Source organism: Ahaetulla prasina, chromosome 2, assembly GCF_028640845.1.
Source record: "Ahaetulla prasina isolate Xishuangbanna chromosome 2, ASM2864084v1, whole genome shotgun sequence".
Lineage (NCBI taxonomy): Eukaryota > Metazoa > Chordata > Lepidosauria > Squamata > Colubridae > Ahaetulla > Ahaetulla prasina.
Genome location: NC_080540.1, coordinates 145,863,269 through 145,881,726, shown reverse-complemented (window position 1 = coordinate 145,881,726; position 18,458 = coordinate 145,863,269). Strand labels below are relative to the sequence as shown.

Sequence of the window (18,458 nt, the reverse complement as noted above, 5' to 3'; positions counted from 1 at the left end):
ACTATGAGAAAAGTTACATCTGACACAGACCTTTTCAGGCTCATTTTAATGAGCAGCTGACAGATGTTTCATACATATTTGACTTCTTCTGAATTATTCCTAACTGCGCTTGGCGATAATAAACAGATGCAAGTAGTCAATATGAGAAGCTTGACTTAAGGACATCTTTACATTTTGAATTTGTGAAGGTCAATCTTCCCATCTTTTTGCTTAAACTAGCTATGGAATCTTTTTTTTTCTTTCTAGAATGTTGATCAAACTGTTATAGGGAAGGGTGCAGACTACAGATATATATTTCTACACGATTTGTTTCATAGGGGACAATGAAACAGAAATTGATTTTGCTCAGAGCAGGGTACAGTATTTTTAAGTATGCTCTGTATCTCTTCTGTCTTATACTGCCTAGTTCAGTTCTTATGTTTTCTGGGCACCAAGCCCAGAATTGTTTAATTCTGTCTGGAGATTGCAGCATTTTCCAGGTACTGTATCAAGACAGATGGTTGTTTTATAAGTTAATGAAAGATAAAATGAAAAACTGTCTCTCTATTACTAGCAATAACCAGCATATTAAACCTGTATCTCTCTTTTTTTATATATATAAAGAGAGAAAGGTTTTTATTATTATTATTACAGCTACTGGGCAACAAAATATATCAAGCTTTGAAATTATTACATTTTTTATATCAGTGACATAACTGATAATATTAGAAGCACTATTCTTCTTCGGCTACATAAAAGAAGGAGCAATCTGCTGTTGAAGATCAGTATTTTTATTCTTTTAAAAAGCCAAGAATCTATTGTTTTGTTCTAATCATAGCTTTTAAATACTATTTAACACGACAAAGAAGAATCAGAACTCACCGTGTATTCTGATCCACATTCGGCCGATGGGAATAAAAGAAAAGGAAAAATAATGGCATAAAATTATTTCACTGTTCACATTGTTTCAATAAAATGCAAAATACACTGCTAATTTTGATGCATGATACAAAGCCTTAAGAATCACATGAGTTGAACATAATTCAAAGGGGCACTATTTGTAATTGTTCGATAATGAATGGGCAGCGAAATTATTGGAAGTTGTGAACTGAACTTGATGGGTGTCATTTTTGCATAATTTTGCTTTTCAGCTTCCCTACTCTTAATGAAATGTTGACGTTACAGAATTGTTTAAATGTGTATATGGTATATATGTGTGTTCATGTATGCACATATACACCATACAAATTAGATGGTTTTATTTTATCTTAAATGTATATAAGTTATTCAAAATTTTACTGGAAAATCAATTGAATTAATATATCAAGAATACTCCAGGGTTCCAATCAGCAAACTGCATAAAAATTCAAGTTAGAGTCAAATGCTAGTGTATCGAAGCATTGTGAATTTGTGTCAAATGCTATCTTAATAATGGCAAATGTGAGTCAGGCATAGTCCTTAGGGCAGGGGTGTCAAACTCGCGTCATCACATCATGTGAAGTATCGCAACTTTTTCCACCTTCGCTAAAATGGGGATGGGTGTGGCCAGTGTGTGATGCATCTACAAATATGTGTGCACTTCTCTGTGATGTAAATTTATGGTTTATATCAACATACTAACTGTACAACACCAAGGGAAGCATAAAAACTGTGCATGTGTATATGTACAAGAAACTTTAACCCTGCAGTCTCCCACAAGAAATACAATGGAGGAAACAAAATTTAAAAATATTACTCCAAAATGTCTTTCCAATTCATGATTTATCTATTTTTTACAGCATTCACTTTGGAGGGCAAGGGAAAGATTAAGCTTCCCATCAGCATGGAGAACATAACAAGTTTGCCTCAAATAACTGCAAAATACTTTTTAGAGAAGGTTATATTTTGTTAATCCTGTTTCATCTGCGAGAATAGTTGCCTTCTTTTAGGAAAGTAGATACGACAGTTTGGGGTGAAGAATTGGACATGAAAGTTAAACTGGCACCATATAAGACAACTAAATTGATGGGATACAGCAAAAGTCCCTCAAGATTCATCTGTCCAGAGATTTTTTGTTGTTGTTCCCTCTGCAGTATTCTTTCTTCTGACTGACAACTGCTCTCCAAGGCTCCACTCTTAGGCAGAAGACTTCCATGATACCTCCTCCATTTTTAATTTGTAAACTGGAGAAATCAATGTGTGCTTTACCACTAGGCTACCTTCCCTTTTTTCCAGCGGACTCTTGGAAATGGTGCTGATGCAGTTGGAAATTCTTATGAGGCAGATCGCAAGGATAGTTCCGCACAACAATCTAAAGGGAGTAGTCGATGGGAATAACACAACCCAAGGAGATCATTTCTGTCCTGGGAGAGTAGTCAGGTCTTCATTGTGGCTTTTTGAGAATGTATACATCTCACAACTCCAGCTTTCCTTCAGGCAGCACAATTCTCCAATTCCCTGTTAGCTGAAAGTTAGAGCACATTTGCTCTCCTCCTCTGGTGCCAAAGAAACTCTAGGGTGCCAGGAGAAATATGCCCTTGACATTTTACCTCAGATGACAGAAGTGAGAGCAGAGTTTTTGTTTTTATTTTTTACAAGAACACTGGGTATGCCCTGGACATGTAAAGCAATTTTCAGATAGGTATGTAGAGAGAGCAAACTGAACCCTGGTACCATAAACAATAATTTGTAGCCATATGACTAATTCGTGTTCAGCTTGCCTCTCCAGTTAGCAAAAGTTCTAATTATGAAGAATGGTAACTTGTCCTTGGATGAACTGAATGAAGCAGTGCCTCATCCTTGTAACCCCTACTAAATAATATCCCTGGTGCAATACAGCTATTAGGTTAACTATGAGAGAAATCAGCTATAGCAACCAGATGAATTATCAAACCTACTTCACAATTTTACGTAGTGCAACACTTAAGCAGCAGTGAAAAGAGTTGGGCAATACGTATCTAGCAAAAACTAGACCAAGAAACAAAAATATGGGCAGTCATTATTTTTGAAGGGATTAGGGAGTTTTCTAATCAGTAATTTATAAAACTTTTCACTTATGAAATTTAAGGGGAAATAAACAACAAAAATGACCAGAGGACTATCTGTGAATTTGTGCTTTGAAAATAACAGTTTTGTGTGGCACTTTTAAGGCTGTGAAATGTATTAGAGAATAAGCCAGCCTTCTTCAACGACAGGTAATCCTCGATTTACAACCACTCATTAAGCCACTGTTCAAAGTCACAAAGGCACTGAAAAATCTGCAGCTGAAATGGGAGCTGGAAGGCAGCCTGTCAACTCCAGATTTTTTTTTAAAAAAAAGAAATAATTTTATTACAAGTGAGGCAAGATAAGAATGCTCACACTGGACATATAGTATAAAAAGAGAGAGAGAGAGAGAGAGAGAGAGAGAGAGAGAAACATAGGTAGTCCTTGAGTTACAACTACACTTGAGACCAGAATTTCAGCTGCTAAGCAAGGCAGTTGTGAAATGAGTCACGTCCAATTTTATGACCTTTTTTGCCATGGTCATTAAGCAAATCACTGCAGTTTAGTGACTCATGTGGTCATTAAGCCATTAAATCTGGCTTCTCCCATTATTTGCCAGAAGCCAGCTGGGAAAGTTGTAAATGACATGGCTTCAGGATGCTGCAACTGTCATAAATACATGATGGTTGCCAAGTGCTGACATTTTGATCACATGATTGTGGGAATGCTATGATGGTTATAAGTGCGAGGAATGGTTGCAAGTCACTTTTTTGAGTGCCACAGTAACTTTGAATGGTTTTAAGTCAAAGACTACCTGTAGTCTATAACAGGGGTCTCCAACCTTGGCAACTTAAAGACTTGTGGACTTCAACTCCCAGAATTCCTCATCCAGCAAAGCTGGCTGAGGAATTCTGGGAGTTGAAGTCCACAAGTCTTAAAGTTGCCAAGGTTGGAGACCCCTGGTCTATAATAAAACAACTCAGTCTTGCCTGAGGTAATCCCTCCTTATCTGGCCATCTCAAAAAAAAAAAATCTCAAATCTTCTTTATTTCTATTGGCTCTCAGGGACCAGGTGATTACTACTGGGCACAGGAGGCTACCCATTTGCTATTTAAAGGGCCCACAGCTCCAGTTTCTTGAACCAAAACAGGAGTGAAGTCCAAAATTCAGCTACCCAGAAGGCTGTCTAGTGATGGGCCCAAATGCAGTTTCTATATTTGGAGGGGGGATCGACAGAAGTTAACTGAAATGAGAGCAGGTAGTGTTGGGGAAGGAAAAAAAATATCCTGTTCACATCCATAATCTACAACCCCCACTCTAAAAAATGCCCCTCTTTTACATTTGCATATCTTTTTATATTTGCACAGGACATGGAAAAGAATCAAGTGATGCAAATCAGACATTAGAAATTCAATCTTCAGAGTCAGCTGGAGTCATTCAGGATTCCACTGGCCTGCTATTATCCTTCCTGTGGTCATTCGTGAACAAAGAAATTCTGAGGGAAGACTTTGGCTAAAGTTCCATTCTATTAATTTGTCTCAATAGAATCCATGATTTCCCATTTCACTGCAGAGGGTAATTAATTCAGCAGTGTTGTATATCAACTGTCACTGCCATTATAAAAAGTCACGGTGATTATTTTGCTTAACACCAACCTACAATCTAATTGTCACTCTTGTGTAGACTTTGCATGTCATTTCCCTCTGATTTCACTGCTTACAGTTCTAAACCCAAACTAATAATATATGTATAGCCAACTGAAAATTAATACGCATTGGATGGAGCATTTAGTCTCTAAAATATTAAATGGTAATAACATTTTTAATCCAAGATAGAATAGCAGAATCATGTAACAACTGAAATAATTAAAACATCTACTTTCTTTACCATCACAACCCCTTTAAAACATACCTGTAATTGTATATGGGTAGTAGTTCCATGCCTTCTCTGTGACGTAAAATATTTTGGGGACAACTGCTCTTGCCCAGCTTGGAAGTTTGCTACAAGAGAAACAAAAACTTGAATCACAAACACAATCCACCCTGTTAATTTCCCTAATGAATAATAATTAGTAGATGACATAAAGTTGTATTAAAGTTGAAGACATATAGACTTATATATGGCTTCATAGTACTGTACAGCCCCCTGTAAGCGGTTTACAGAGTCAGCATATGGACCCCAACAATCTGGGTCCTCATTGACTTCAGAAGGATGGAAGGCTGAGTCAACCTTGAGCTGGTGAGGATTGAACTGCTGGCAGTGGGCAGTAAGTTAGCATGCAATACTGTATTGTTGCATCAAGAGCCATACTGCATTGTACTGCTCTTGGTGGTGGCGCAGATATATATTTTATGCCCACAGCTGTTTGAAAGAAGATGGGTGGCAAATGAATTAAACAAATAAGCAAACAAATAACTATTTCTTACTAAACATTACAAAACGGAAGCCTAAAATTTCCCATGTTTCTCATTCGCACATTTAGAACTTGGACAGTAGTGCCCCAAGAAGATGTATCTTCCCAATGGGTGATGTTGCAGTTATAAATTGGGAAATTGTTGTCCACACAGTGTGTAGCAGCTTTCTTTTTTTTTTAACAGTGGCAACTGCTCAAAATGTATCTTCAAAGCTTAGTTTTAAATAGCCATAAATTGGGATTATTTTTCCCAGCATTACCATTCAGTAAATATAGTTTGAAATGCAGTTTTATAGTTTTCCTGGCAGCAAGTTACAACTGATTTGGCCACTACCTTCTCCTAGCCTATCCCTGGGTTTATTCCTAGCCTACACCTGGGTTTATTTCTAGCCTACACCTGGGGTTTCCCATGATTTATTTATTTATTTATAAAATTTATTGGCCTCCCATCTTATCCCACTCAGGCTAACTCTGGGTAGTTTACAATCATATATATATGTTTGCCCCGAGCTAACTGGCAGACTCTTTAGGCCCTTATGAACGGATAGGAGGTATGGGGCAAGACGTTCCAGAGGGCAGGGGATCCCCTCCCCTACTTAACCCTTTTTCTAATAAGCCAGTTACTTATTATAACAAATATACACTTCAGGCATCAATAATGTATTATAAATGAGTAAAGGACCACAATAAGTATCTTATTAAAATGAAAATGTTCTGATTATTTTTCAAATATGAGTTGTACGTTTTAGAAACTCAACCCTTTGTCTTCATCTAAATAATCACACCAGTGTTCCCGACACGACATAATGTTTAGGTGCTGTATAAACTCTGAATAATGAACAACAACAAAAGTACAGCCTGGTAGCATTTTTCTGATTAACGATCCAAAAAGTTAGCTTTGTATCGCACCCTAATAACTTTTAAGGTTTACTTTGCTCTCCCAATTCTAAAATTGTTTTCTTATTATCGAGTGGTGGCTGAATGAGTGATGATACTCCTAACATGGGAAAAAATGCAGTCTGCTTGCATGCTGACGTCAGTATAAATCCTTCTCATATGCTGGTAAGGATCCAACAAAGAGCAGGGAAGATGATAAAGAGATAGGTGGCAAACCCTACAGGAATTGGATTGTGGTTAGCTTAAACAGAAGGTGAATAAGATGAATAAGGTTCGGTTCAAATATGCCCAAACCACAGAACAGGGAATTTTGCCAGACAACGTGAAAAATTGAGGTAGTCAATGAGTTGGGATATGCTTACTAACTGGATGCACAGAAAACGTGGGGGCAGGGCTACTGTGCATGGGGAACATTTCTTCATGCATTCACTGAGCTAAGATAAAGGAGCAATGTGTTTTCCAAACATAAAAAGTATTTTGGTTGGGGGGGAAACAGTCATGATTGCCGTTATTGTCAGATGCTGTTATGGGAGTGTAATCTTGAGAGGTATCCAGAAGCGCCGTTTACTGTAAAATGCAACATTGAAGATATTATCCCTTCTGCACTGCTGGTGTCGACATTTTAAAAAAGACTTCATTGATTCATTTAAACTGATTTATGTGATTTTTCAGAATACTGTATCACTTGAGTGGACTGTGGTGACCAGCATATGAAGATCTGGAAAAGCAAGGATATCAGTCTTAATACCAAGTGCAGAATAATAAATGCTACTGTTTTTTCTGTAATTATCTAAGTTGTGGAAAATGGATAACAAGAACAGATGGAAATTAAATTCCTTCAAATTATGGATAAGGAGATTGCTACTGTGCAGAGCTTAGACACAAAGGGAGAGAAAGAGAACATGAGAGATGGGGGGAAGGGAGAAGAAGAGGGAGAGAATAACATCAAGAAATAAATATCATTGAAAACTATGTTTACCAAGCTCAGGCACTTTTATTTTGCTCATATCATTTATTCAAATTCCTTACATTAACTATGCTAAGAATGGAGGTGCTAGAAAATGAAACTGGCTAAAACCACACTGGCTAGAGACCATCAACAAGATTCTGGTTTAAATTTAGAGCTATTAAACCAAGTTTGTAAACTATCAAAGGCAATGAAGAAAACTAATAAAGTCATAAAGAACTGAAGAAAACAGAGCGCAAGAATGTGCCTCCCACACAATTAATTCTAGGTAACTTACAATTCTAAAAGAATAACATTATCAAAACTAGTCCACCATACTGTATGTATTGGCAGGGCCAAAAACTTCCCAGTAAAATGCTGACTGCCTTATATGGTGCTCACTGCTCAGCCCTCTGAAAGCCTTGCAGAAAAGCATGGGGTTTACTGCTTTTTTAAATCAGAACAGGTTAAGTAAAGGCCATCCAGACCTACAGGCCCACTACTCTTCAGTGAGGCACCAATATTGCCAAGATCATCCTCCAGGCTTCCTTACTTCCTTGGGAAAGAGGTGTGGGGAGGACTTGGTAGCATGCCTTCTTGGGCTAACCACATATTGGTTAAGCAGGGCCCACTTGGAGCAAAGACACTTAATGGAAAGAACACAGATGGTCTAAAACAGTGATTTCTCAGACACATTTTAACTTGCTAGCAAACCTTACCTGGGTTAGGGCCTATCTATCTGAAAGTCCAGTTCTTGTGATACTGAGACAATGTGATATAGTAGCAAAGGTGCTGGATAAGAAAGTGGGAAACTGCCTCAGGCAAACCAAAGGTGAAAAAAAATATTTAAAATGGCCTTCTTTTCTGGAGCCACTAAGATACACCTGCTGCTATTCACACGTGTGTGTGTGTGTGTATACATATACATATACATATACAGACAGACAGGCACACACATATATACATAAAGGTAAAGGTTCCCCTCACTCATACGTGCTAGTCGTTGCCGACTCTAGGGGACGGTGCTCATCTCCGTTTCAAAGTCGAAGAGCCCTTGCTGTCCGAAGATGTCTCCGTGGTCATGTAGCCGGCATGACTCAACGCCAAAGGCGCACAGAACACTGTTACCTTCCTACCAAGGTGGTCTCTATTTTTTCTACTTGCATTTTTACGTGCTTTCAAAACTGCTAGGTTGGCAGAAGCTGGGACAAGTAACGGGAGCTCACCCCGTTACACGGCAGCACTAGGGATTTGAACCACTGAGCTGCTGACCTTTCGATCGACAAGCTCAATGTCCTAGCCCCTGAGCCACCTCGTCCATACATACATACATACATACCTAAAAAAGCCACCCCATACACACACACCTTTCCTGGTCCAAGAAAGCAAAATATGTTAATTGAATTAATAACTGCTGATTAAAAATTGCCTGCAAAATAGGGAAACGAATTTGTAACGTTAATTATCTCCAGCCCACATATACAAACACAGTTCTCTCTTTCATGCATCTATTTGCAGGACTCTGAGTATAAACTTTTGCAGGCTTACTCTATAGCTGGGGTGTCAAACTCACGTCATCATGGCAGCGTCACGTGACATATCAGGACTTTTCCCCCCTTTGCTAAACCAGGCATGGGTGTGGCCAGTACGTGATGCATCCGGACTGTGGGCTGGGAGTTTGACAGCCCTGCTCTATAGCAAGATTCTCTTTGGTCCATGATTCTCAGCCCCAGGCTTGTGGGCAGAGGCACCTGCTATGCTGTAGATAGCTCTGTGTAAGCCAGCTTGTTCTATGGGGCTCTAATGAAAACTGGAGAACTTTAAAACTGTGTCTCTTTCGGTCTTCAAAAAGGAAAATAATTGGGGATTTGTGCAAGCCTGCAAGGCAAACAGGAATCTAGATCTGATTACTGTGTGCTGAGAGTTCAACTGTGCAAATTACAGTATCTGGGAAATACTTAGGATTTCTAGTCTCATTCAGTCTGAATGCTAGTTCCCTTCTCCTTATTACCTTTCACCTGTAAAGGGCCTCTATCACATGCAGTACAATACTGTATCTCACCTACAAAAATTAAAGAGCCACCAGATGGCAGCAAAGTTCATTTTTTGTATCTCTTTGCTGCCCTCTGGTGGGTGTTTGGAGTTTGCAATTCGGATATGGCAGTACTATATGGTAGTCTTTTCTATTCATGGAGATTCTCCATGCACTCTTCATTTGTAGGGCGAGCCTCCATGGACAGAGAGGCTTCCCACTATACAGACATACATTGGAAAGTGAGAAGAGGAATGGGGGTTAGTAGCCTTTTCCTGTTTTCCCTTGATGACTCCTCTCCACTTTCAACAGCACCTGCTTTTATTGCTACATATTTGGCAAATGTACACAGCCTTCCCTCTTGAAAGGCAATTATTTGGGTTTCCCACAAGTGCTTTTCTTAAACAAATTGAGATTACAATTGAAATATTTCTGTGAAGGTTCAATGTTTGCTTTTGCCTCTTACGGTAACCGTAATTTTGGCAGTTTATGATTGGGCATTTGTAATTATTTGATAAGCCTTTCAAAACACCCATTGCATTGATCACTTCACTGATTTTTGAACTCATGGTCTTAAATACATTTAAATGTAACAGGGTGATACTAGTGGAAGGAAAAGCAAATCAATCTCCCTTAACATCACAGTTAAACCTTTTTGGTATGTTTGCCAAGTTCGAATCCAATCTTCTAACCACACTGGCTCTTGCAGATTTTTTTTCCCAAGCCAAAATGTTCACTAGAGTTAAGTTCATAGGTCTTGATAAACTATAATTATCCATCCTTCTCTCTCTACACACAGGCAATGCCTTTTGTGTTTACCTGTCTTAACAGGAACTCTTCTGCATGTCAGGGAAATAATAGCCCATGGACTATGACGGAGAGATTTCCAGAGATTTTAGACTGCAGCTCCCACAATCCTCTACCACTGAACACGCCAGCTAGTCATAACTGACATTCAAATCTTCCAGAAGGCACTAATGTGCCTAGTCTTGCTATACCATAAACCAGGGGTGTCCAAACTTTTTTGAGTGAGGGCCAAATACAGAAAAATAAGCAAAGGCCCAGGCCACCGGGGGGGGGGGGAGGGGAATGGGCATGGCTTATTTTGGGGTGTGGCTTGGTGGTCATGTGACTGGTGGGCGTGGCTAACTGCTCATGTGACTGAGTGGATGTGGCTATGGGCATAGAAACTACTCAGAGGGCTAAAAAAAGTAATTTTTGACCAGTCCTCACACTTATGACCATCCTCACATTTATGCCCATTGCAGCATTTTTAACAACCATATCACTCATTTCACAACTGCTTCTCTTCACCACGGTTACAAGATAGGGTGCAAAATGTAAAGATAGTTGTAGGTGTGAGGACCAGTCAAAAGTGTGAGAACCTGTCAGAAATCACTTTTTTCAGCCGTCTGGGTAGTCCCTATGCACAGTTTAGGCTTAAGTATACTATATGTGTGTGAGTTATATATATGTGCATGTGTATCTCTATGTTTGTGTACGTGTGTGTTTGTGTTATGTTGATTTTTAATGTAATATTTTAAAATATAATTATTCAGAAAGGCATGCGGCTGGACAACAAACAGTATATAAGCCTAGTAAATTCATGTGTGGCCGGGCCACACACACAAGAAATATTGACACATGATTACTGTGTGTATTTCTAACTCACCTATAATGAGTTTATACATTGCTCTCAGTGGGAGCAGTGATGCTGTCCTTTGATTGAAGGATGGCTGGGATGTAAGGGGAAAGTTTGGTAGTTGAGACACGAAGGACTTCACAGAGATGGCTATCAGTCATTCTGGATCTCAGTCTGCTTTTGTTCTGATTTAACAGAGAAAATGTTTGTTCACATATGTATGTTGAGCCGAACAGGCTCATCATTCTTTTTGCATGGCGTCTCATCAGAGGAAACTTGGCATGATCCAAATTCTGATAGAAGTCAGGGAGGGAGAGAAGCTGATGTTGACTCTTCAGAGAATCATCACATTGCATTTCAATCAGTTCTAACTGCAGACTCTCCTCCACTTCTTCTGCATCCACCAGGAAGGGGGTCGAGAACAGCTTGATTTGTTTTTCAATGACAGAAAAATCTTGAAAACGCTGGTTGAATTCTGTCACGAGAGATGTAATTACAGAAACATATTTCTCCTTTTTAGCAGAAAGGTCTGCCTTTGGAAAAGCAGACTTGATTTCAGACAGCGAGGGAAGTGTACAGCATTAAAGCTTCGTAGTTGTGTCTCAAACAGGCGGAGCTTTACACAGAAGGCTTTCATGTGCGCATACAGGTGTGATACCAGCTGTTCTTTGCCTTGTAGGTTCTTGTTCAGTGTATTCAGATGATGAGTAAGATCAACTAAAATGCCAGGTCTGCCAGCCACAGAGGGTCACTCAGTTCATGAAGAGGTCGGTCCTTCTCTTTCAAAAAATTGTCGATTTCTGATCTCAGCGAATAAAACCGCTGCAGCACAGAGCCACGGCTGAGCCAGCGCACATCAGAGTGGTAGAGTACATCCCCGTATTGAGCATCCAAGTCAGATAAGAAAGCTTGAAATTTCCTGTGGTACAGTCCTCTAGCTCGAATTATGTTGACAGTTTTTACAACAGTGTTCATCACATTGCCCAGCTGCACAGTCTTGGCACACAGTGCTTCTTGGTGGATTATACAGTGCATCCTAACAGCCTCACCTCCGCTCTCTTTTACCTTGACGCACACCATGGATGCCATTCCTTTGCGCTCACCCGTCATGGCCGGAGCTCCATCCGTTGTTACTCCACAGAGCTTGTCCCATTTAAGCCCCATCTTTTCAACTGCCTCTGACACAGCGTCAAAATATTTCCACCTGTCGTTGTGCCTTTTAGGCTCATCATATCAAGCAGCTCCTCCGTACAGCAAAATTATCATCGACTCCCATAAAAAATTAAAAGCTGTGCGGTGTCTGTGGCGTCTGTGCTCTCATCGCATGCTATCGAGTAAAAATCAAAAGCACAAGCTTTCTCTCTCAGCTGAAGTTTCAGGTTAGCTGACAAGTCCTCGATTCTCCGCACCACTGTATTTCTGGATAAGGTCACATTGTTGAAATCCTGCACTTTTTCCGGGCACATTACTTCTGTGACTTTGATGAGGCACTGCTTTATGAAATCACCGTCTGAGAACGGTTTGCCATGCTGGGCAATAAGTTTTGCGACTTCATAGCTTGCTGCTGTGGCGTTTTCCTGTATTTTGTTAGCACGAAATAAAAACTGTTGTTGAGCTTGCAGGCTAGCTGCCATTTGCTTGAATTTCTGTGCTCGTTTGGCACCTGTGTACGATCGTAGCTCTGATGCTTGGTCTCATAGTGCCGACGGACATTATACTCTTTCATCACGGCAACATCTTCATTGCAAATCAAACAGACACACTTTCCGTTGATTTCTTTAAAGAAATATTCATTTTCCCACCGTGTTTGAAATCTTCTACACTCACTTGCTAGCTTGCGTTTCTTGATTGCTGCCATTTCTGATGACTCGTGGTAAATATTTAGGACTATATTAGAGGCCTGAAAACCTGGGACATTACAATACAGATGGATACAGTCAGTCTACTAAAAGCAACAATATGTGGATATCATCTTCATTTAAGGGGAAAATGTTTCATATTCATTCATCTTGGCCAGGGGTGTCAAACTTGGTCCCTTAAGACTTGTGGACTTCAACTCCCAGAGTCCTCAGCCAGCAAAGCTGGCTGAGGAACTCTGGGAACTGAAGTCCACAAGTCTTAAAGAGACCAAGTTTGGACACCAATCTTAACTTTGTTTTGTATTTGGTATGAACTTGAAACTCCTTCGTTATTCCCTGCCCAAGGGGTGGAGGCGAGGAGCCTCACCAGGCGGCCCGAGGAAGGCGAGGATAGAACTGCTGGGCCGGGCAAGGCCAGCAGCCTCTTCGCGCTTGCCGCCTCCTCTGCCCCTCCCTTCGTTATTCCCTGCCCGAGGTAGGCGAGGATAGAACTGCTGGGCCGGGCACGGCCAGCAGCCTCTTTTGCGCTTGCCGCCTCCTCACCTGTTTCTCGATGGCTGTCACTGCCGCCACGCGTGTCCGACATGGGGAGGCGCGAGGAGCCTCGCCAGGCGGCCCGAGGAAGGCGAGGGTAGAACTGCTGGGGGCAGGCACGGCCAGCAGCCTCTTTCCCGCTCGCCGCCTCCTCTGCCCCCTCCCTTCATTATTCCCCGCCCATGGGGAGGAGCCGCGAGCCTCGCAGCACGAAAAGGGCCATATTAAATTATACTTCCAGAATTTGCTGCGGGCCAATAAAAACTGACCCGCGGGCCCCAGTTGGCCCGCGGGCCGTAGTTTGGACACCCCTGCCATAAACATATGGGAAACTTCATTTGATGTTTCTATTGCTGTGAATGTACTGATCAAAAAAGAGTCTCTCTCAGGTCAGCTCCTGATATGTATACATCTATGCAGTTTTATGCATAGAAGTACAGAATTGTGCGTCACTGATTTCTTATGTCCTCTGGGCCCTTTTTTTACTTCCTCATCAAACCTCTATGAACGTATTATCCCCTGATGGTTTCCTATTCCTAGTTCCACCCTTGCTTAGCTTCTGATCCCACTAGTGCTGTGTCCACTACTTTTTCTCTCAACTGCACAAGGCAGGAGAAATGACTAACAATATATAAGATAAATATTTGCCACTATTGCAAAGATAAATATTCCTCGGTATCTATTTTAGCACAAAAATACGGGTACGCTCTCACAGAGAGGGTCTTCTCAGGGTGCCGTCTGCCAAGCAATGTCGGCTGGCGGCCCCCAGGGGAAGGGCCTTCTCTGTTGGAGCACCTACCCTCTGGAACGAACTTCCCCCCGGTTTGCGATAACTACCTGACCTTCGGACCTTTCACCGTGAATTGAAAACTTATTTGTTTATCCAAGCGGGACTGGCTTGATTTTTAAATTTTCAAATTTTTTATTTTTACTAATTTTATATGGGGTATTTTAGTTTGGGTCAATTTGACGGTTTTAATTTGGCCATTATTGAATATGTATTTTAACTGATATTTTAATTTTGTATATTTAATTGTTTTAATCTTGGCTGTACACCGCCCTGAGTCCTTCGGGAGAAGGGCGGTATAAAAATTTAAATAATAAATAAATAAATAAATAAATAAATAAATAAAAAAGGGAAAACGATGGTTTCTGTAGTACTAATATATCCACTCCAATTAATCTTTTTGTATTTATTGTCTGGTATTTGTCTCTTGTACCTATAAGTCTCACATTTCTGATTCCAAATCTATTCGATTGCAAATGTGAGAATGTCACTGAGATAGATTGCTAATGCGCTTATTTTTTTTGTTTGCAGTTAGTGACCAAACTAACTGTTCCTTGACAGAAAGACAGGGTAGAGGAAAAAAAAGGGAGGGGGAGTAGTTATGCAGATTGCATAAACGAAAGAAGGGTGGGTGGGTGGGAGATTGAGGGACACAAAAACAAATATGGATCTAAAGTACATAGAAGAACACTGTACTTAACTCTTCATTAGATACACTCCTGTATTTCTATATAGAAGTGTATTAAGACTAATACAGAGACTTAATAGTTATAAGATTTAAATAGTTAACATAATATTAGATAAAACATTAAGTAATATTTGAAAGTTGTAGTGGAATCTTCAGCTAGAGTGGGGAGTGGATTTATGAATCTGGCAAGTTTGGAGTGGTTGCAGGGAAGAAAGAGACTGAAATCTGAAACACCCCCCCCCCCAAAAAAAATCATTGAAACTTAGTTACCTGACTGTTTCCAAGAGATGCAGTCAGTCTGGTGAGATAAATAGGCAAGTAATAATAAAGATCAGCTCACAATCTTGTTCTGGCTCCTTGCACTTGAGTAGATATAGAAATGGTAACAGTCTGCCTAGAATGCCTCAAATAAGGGAGATCAAGTATAATATAATATAACAACAGAGTTGGAAGGGATCTTGGAGGCCTTCTAGTCCAACCCCCTGGTCTTCAATCCAAGGCCTATGTATGGCATGGGGTCTCTCTGGGTGTGCTGAGATCAAGTCTACTTGGAGTTCAGTTGCTTGAAGTTTATTCGAAGTGAATAAAATCTGAGATACATAAGTGATTACATTTTAACTAACCTAGAACTGTTTTGATGGATCAACTGAGAAAATCTGATCATGTTACTCCTCTTTCTAAGAAAATCTTTGCAAATTCCTGACTTTAGCTTGAAGTTTCTGATCTAGACTTTTGGTTAGGTAACAGAAGAAACTTAATAACCAAAGCACCTGAGGGCAGGACAAGAAGCAATGGATGGAAACTTATCAAAGAAAAAAGCAATCTAGAACTAAGAAAACAATTCCTGACAGTTAGAACAATTAATCAGGGGAACAACTTGCCTCCAGAAGTTGTCATACTCTACTCTAGTATCTACTTAGACAAAAGCTGGCTTACAATTTATAAATGAATAAAGCTTAATCAGTTTAATCATGTAAAATATCTACATGGTTACTAACGTTCAAAACTGACTTGATGGGACGTAATCAAACTAAAAGTGAATGCAATGTGAATTGGGGCTATACAAAATATTAACATATGGGTTTGGGAAATTTCACGCAAGATGGAATGAGACCTTATTAAAAACTTTCTTTTTCTGGATACACTAAACAGTCTTACAAGTTCTTATCTGTGAAAATAATAGGCTGTACCAGTTGAATAAAAAGGAATTAACAGCCTCAGTAATTTAACTGATTTAAATGGAACAATGCATTTTAGCATACAGTATTGCTTTCAGTACCCAATTTCAGCTGAAATTATATTAAGTAATGAAATATAATTAGCACCTTACTTGGCATTTGAAAAGGGAGATGGAGAACAGAGGGCGGTTAATGTCTTCTTTAAGACAGAAAGTATCTTAAAATTAAAATAATAATCTATATTTGGCTGAAGCCAAATACCCCAATTCACTGGCCATTATTGAGATCTAAACAAAGCAAACTTAAGGAAAGAGCTACTTTCCGATGTCAATTGTCCCACTAGAGGTATGAATACTTTACACCAGGGGTCCCCAACCTTTCAGACCTCAGGAACCATTAAATTCATGTTTTTAAATCCCGCGGACCACTAATATGATCTGCCTAATGACCAGCTGGGTGGGTGTGGTTAGGTGGTCATGTGACTGGGTGGGCATGGCCAACGATGGCCAACTCAATGTCACTCACATTGCACCTCATCAGCCTCTATCATCCCTCCCCTGCCATTCACTCCTCGCCTCCCTGCCCGGGTTCCTTAGGACCCCAACAGGAAGCAGTTGAAGCTAAGCAGCCACCATGAGAAAGAGTTGGCAAAACAGCTGGCTCAATTCAAATTGGATCTGGCTGAGAAGGAGGCTCAGCAGAAGCACCTCATTGAGGACTACGAGCATAGGCTTTCTAAGCAGAGGGAAGTCCTGCGGGAGTGCAAGGCCAGGTACCAGCGCCTGGAGGCTCAGCGGGCTGAGATGGTCAGCTAGTTCCAGGCCATGATACACTCCCACTGGAACAAGCCTTCCAGCTCCTTGCCACTAGCGAAGCTTCCCTCTAGCCTTTGCCCAAAGCCCTGCACCAGGAGGTTGAATCAGACCCCAAGTTGAAATTTCTGCCCCCCTCCAACCCACACAAAAAGACCCCAAAGGGTGAGACTCTTTGTAGCAACGAGCAAACATTCATTGCACATATCTGGCCCAGGGGCCATAGTTTGAGGACCCCTAATTTAGTGCAATATAAAAAAATGCAAATAATTTTTCTGCGGACCACCAAAATTTTCTTGCGACCACCAGTGGTCCACCAGTTGGTGACTGCTGCTTTAGACCATTGCTACACAACACTAAAAGATGCTTATCGGTCCTTACCATGAGCAACTGTGGGACACTCTGATCATTGCATGATTCACCTTGTACCTGCTTACAGGCAAAGACTTAAAACCACAAAACCAACAATTAAATCAGTGAAGACCTGGATGGAGGAGGCAAAGTTAAAGATACAGGCCTGCCTTGACTGCACTGATTGGAATGTTTTCAACAGTAGCTCTGCAGACTTAGATGAACTCACAGATACTGTAACATCATATGTCAGCTTCTATAAAGACCTATGTGTTCCCACCAGGAATTTGTGAATATACAGTAACAACAAACCTTGGTTCACAGGTAAACTTAAGCAGTTACGTTGTTCCAAAGAGGAAGCCTACAGAAAAGGTGATAAAATGCTGTACAATCAGGCCAGAAATGTATTAAGATCAGAGCAGCAAAGCTCTGAAAAGCTAAAGAATCAGTTCTCAACAAATGAATCAGCAAACATGTGGAAAACTCTTAAAAATATCACGGCTTGTGGCAGACCTCCTTCCCAGGCTGAAGGAAATCAACAACTGGCAGATGACCTGAACATTTTTTTACTGCAGGTTTGAAAGGAAACAACAGCCACCTATCTCCACAACCCCCATCTCAGACACATCAACAACAGCCAAGCTGTTGTGTCTCGTCCGATCTCACCACAGCCAGGGCCTTCTTATCTGCTTCCGAACACGGAGGAATGTCCTAGTATGCCTCTCGGCTCCAGCCCTGGCTCCATGCCCAGACAGGCTGAAGAGGAGGAAGTATCTCCAGCCCCCAGCTCTGGCTCCATGCCCAGGCAAACGGAACAACTAGACCCCTCCCCCTCCTCCACAGCATGTGAGCCTGAGGGAGGTCAATTGCCAACAGATGCAGACTGGAGTGACCCACGCGTCAGAAGATTTGATAGACGGAGGCAACAGAAGGAAGGGAGGGGCAGGCCTGGATAAGTGCTGAGTCATGGAGCCACACCCCATGGCCTATATAAAGGATCTGCTTTTTGGCATTCTCTGAGTCAGGCAAAGTCTAAACATATCTTGCTGAAGTCACTTTCTGGTCTCCTGCCTGCCCTGAGGACTTTGCTAGGACTTTGGCAGAGCTGCGGAGGCACGCCTGATTCGGATTTCCCGGACCCAGCCGTCAGCGGAGGAGTGGGACACGACACAAGCCTCCTACAACTGACCCCATCTCAGACACACCAACAACAGCCAAACCTCCTATAACTGACCCCATCCCATTGGATTCACAACCCCTAGTGATCACAGAAAAGGAAGTACAAGACCTATTTCACAGACAAAAGCCAGGAAAAGCTCCAGGCCCAGACAAGATAACTACTTTTTGCTTAAAATCAGTGCTGACCAATTGGCCCC

General features: G+C 41.0%; 1 protein-coding gene across 1 annotated transcript in view; it reads right to left on the bottom strand.

Moving 5' to 3' along the window:
* Positions 1-18,458, bottom strand: part of PITPNC1 (phosphatidylinositol transfer protein cytoplasmic 1) — a 203,204-nt gene that overhangs the window by 73,007 nt on the left and 111,739 nt on the right. The window contains exons 3-4 of the mRNA XM_058166320.1: positions 4,855-4,943; positions 862-869 (exon numbers count right to left, since the gene is read on the bottom strand). Coding sequence (XP_058022303.1) covers positions 862-869; positions 4,855-4,943 — 97 coding nt within the window. The remainder of the gene's footprint in view (positions 1-861; positions 870-4,854; positions 4,944-18,458) is intronic.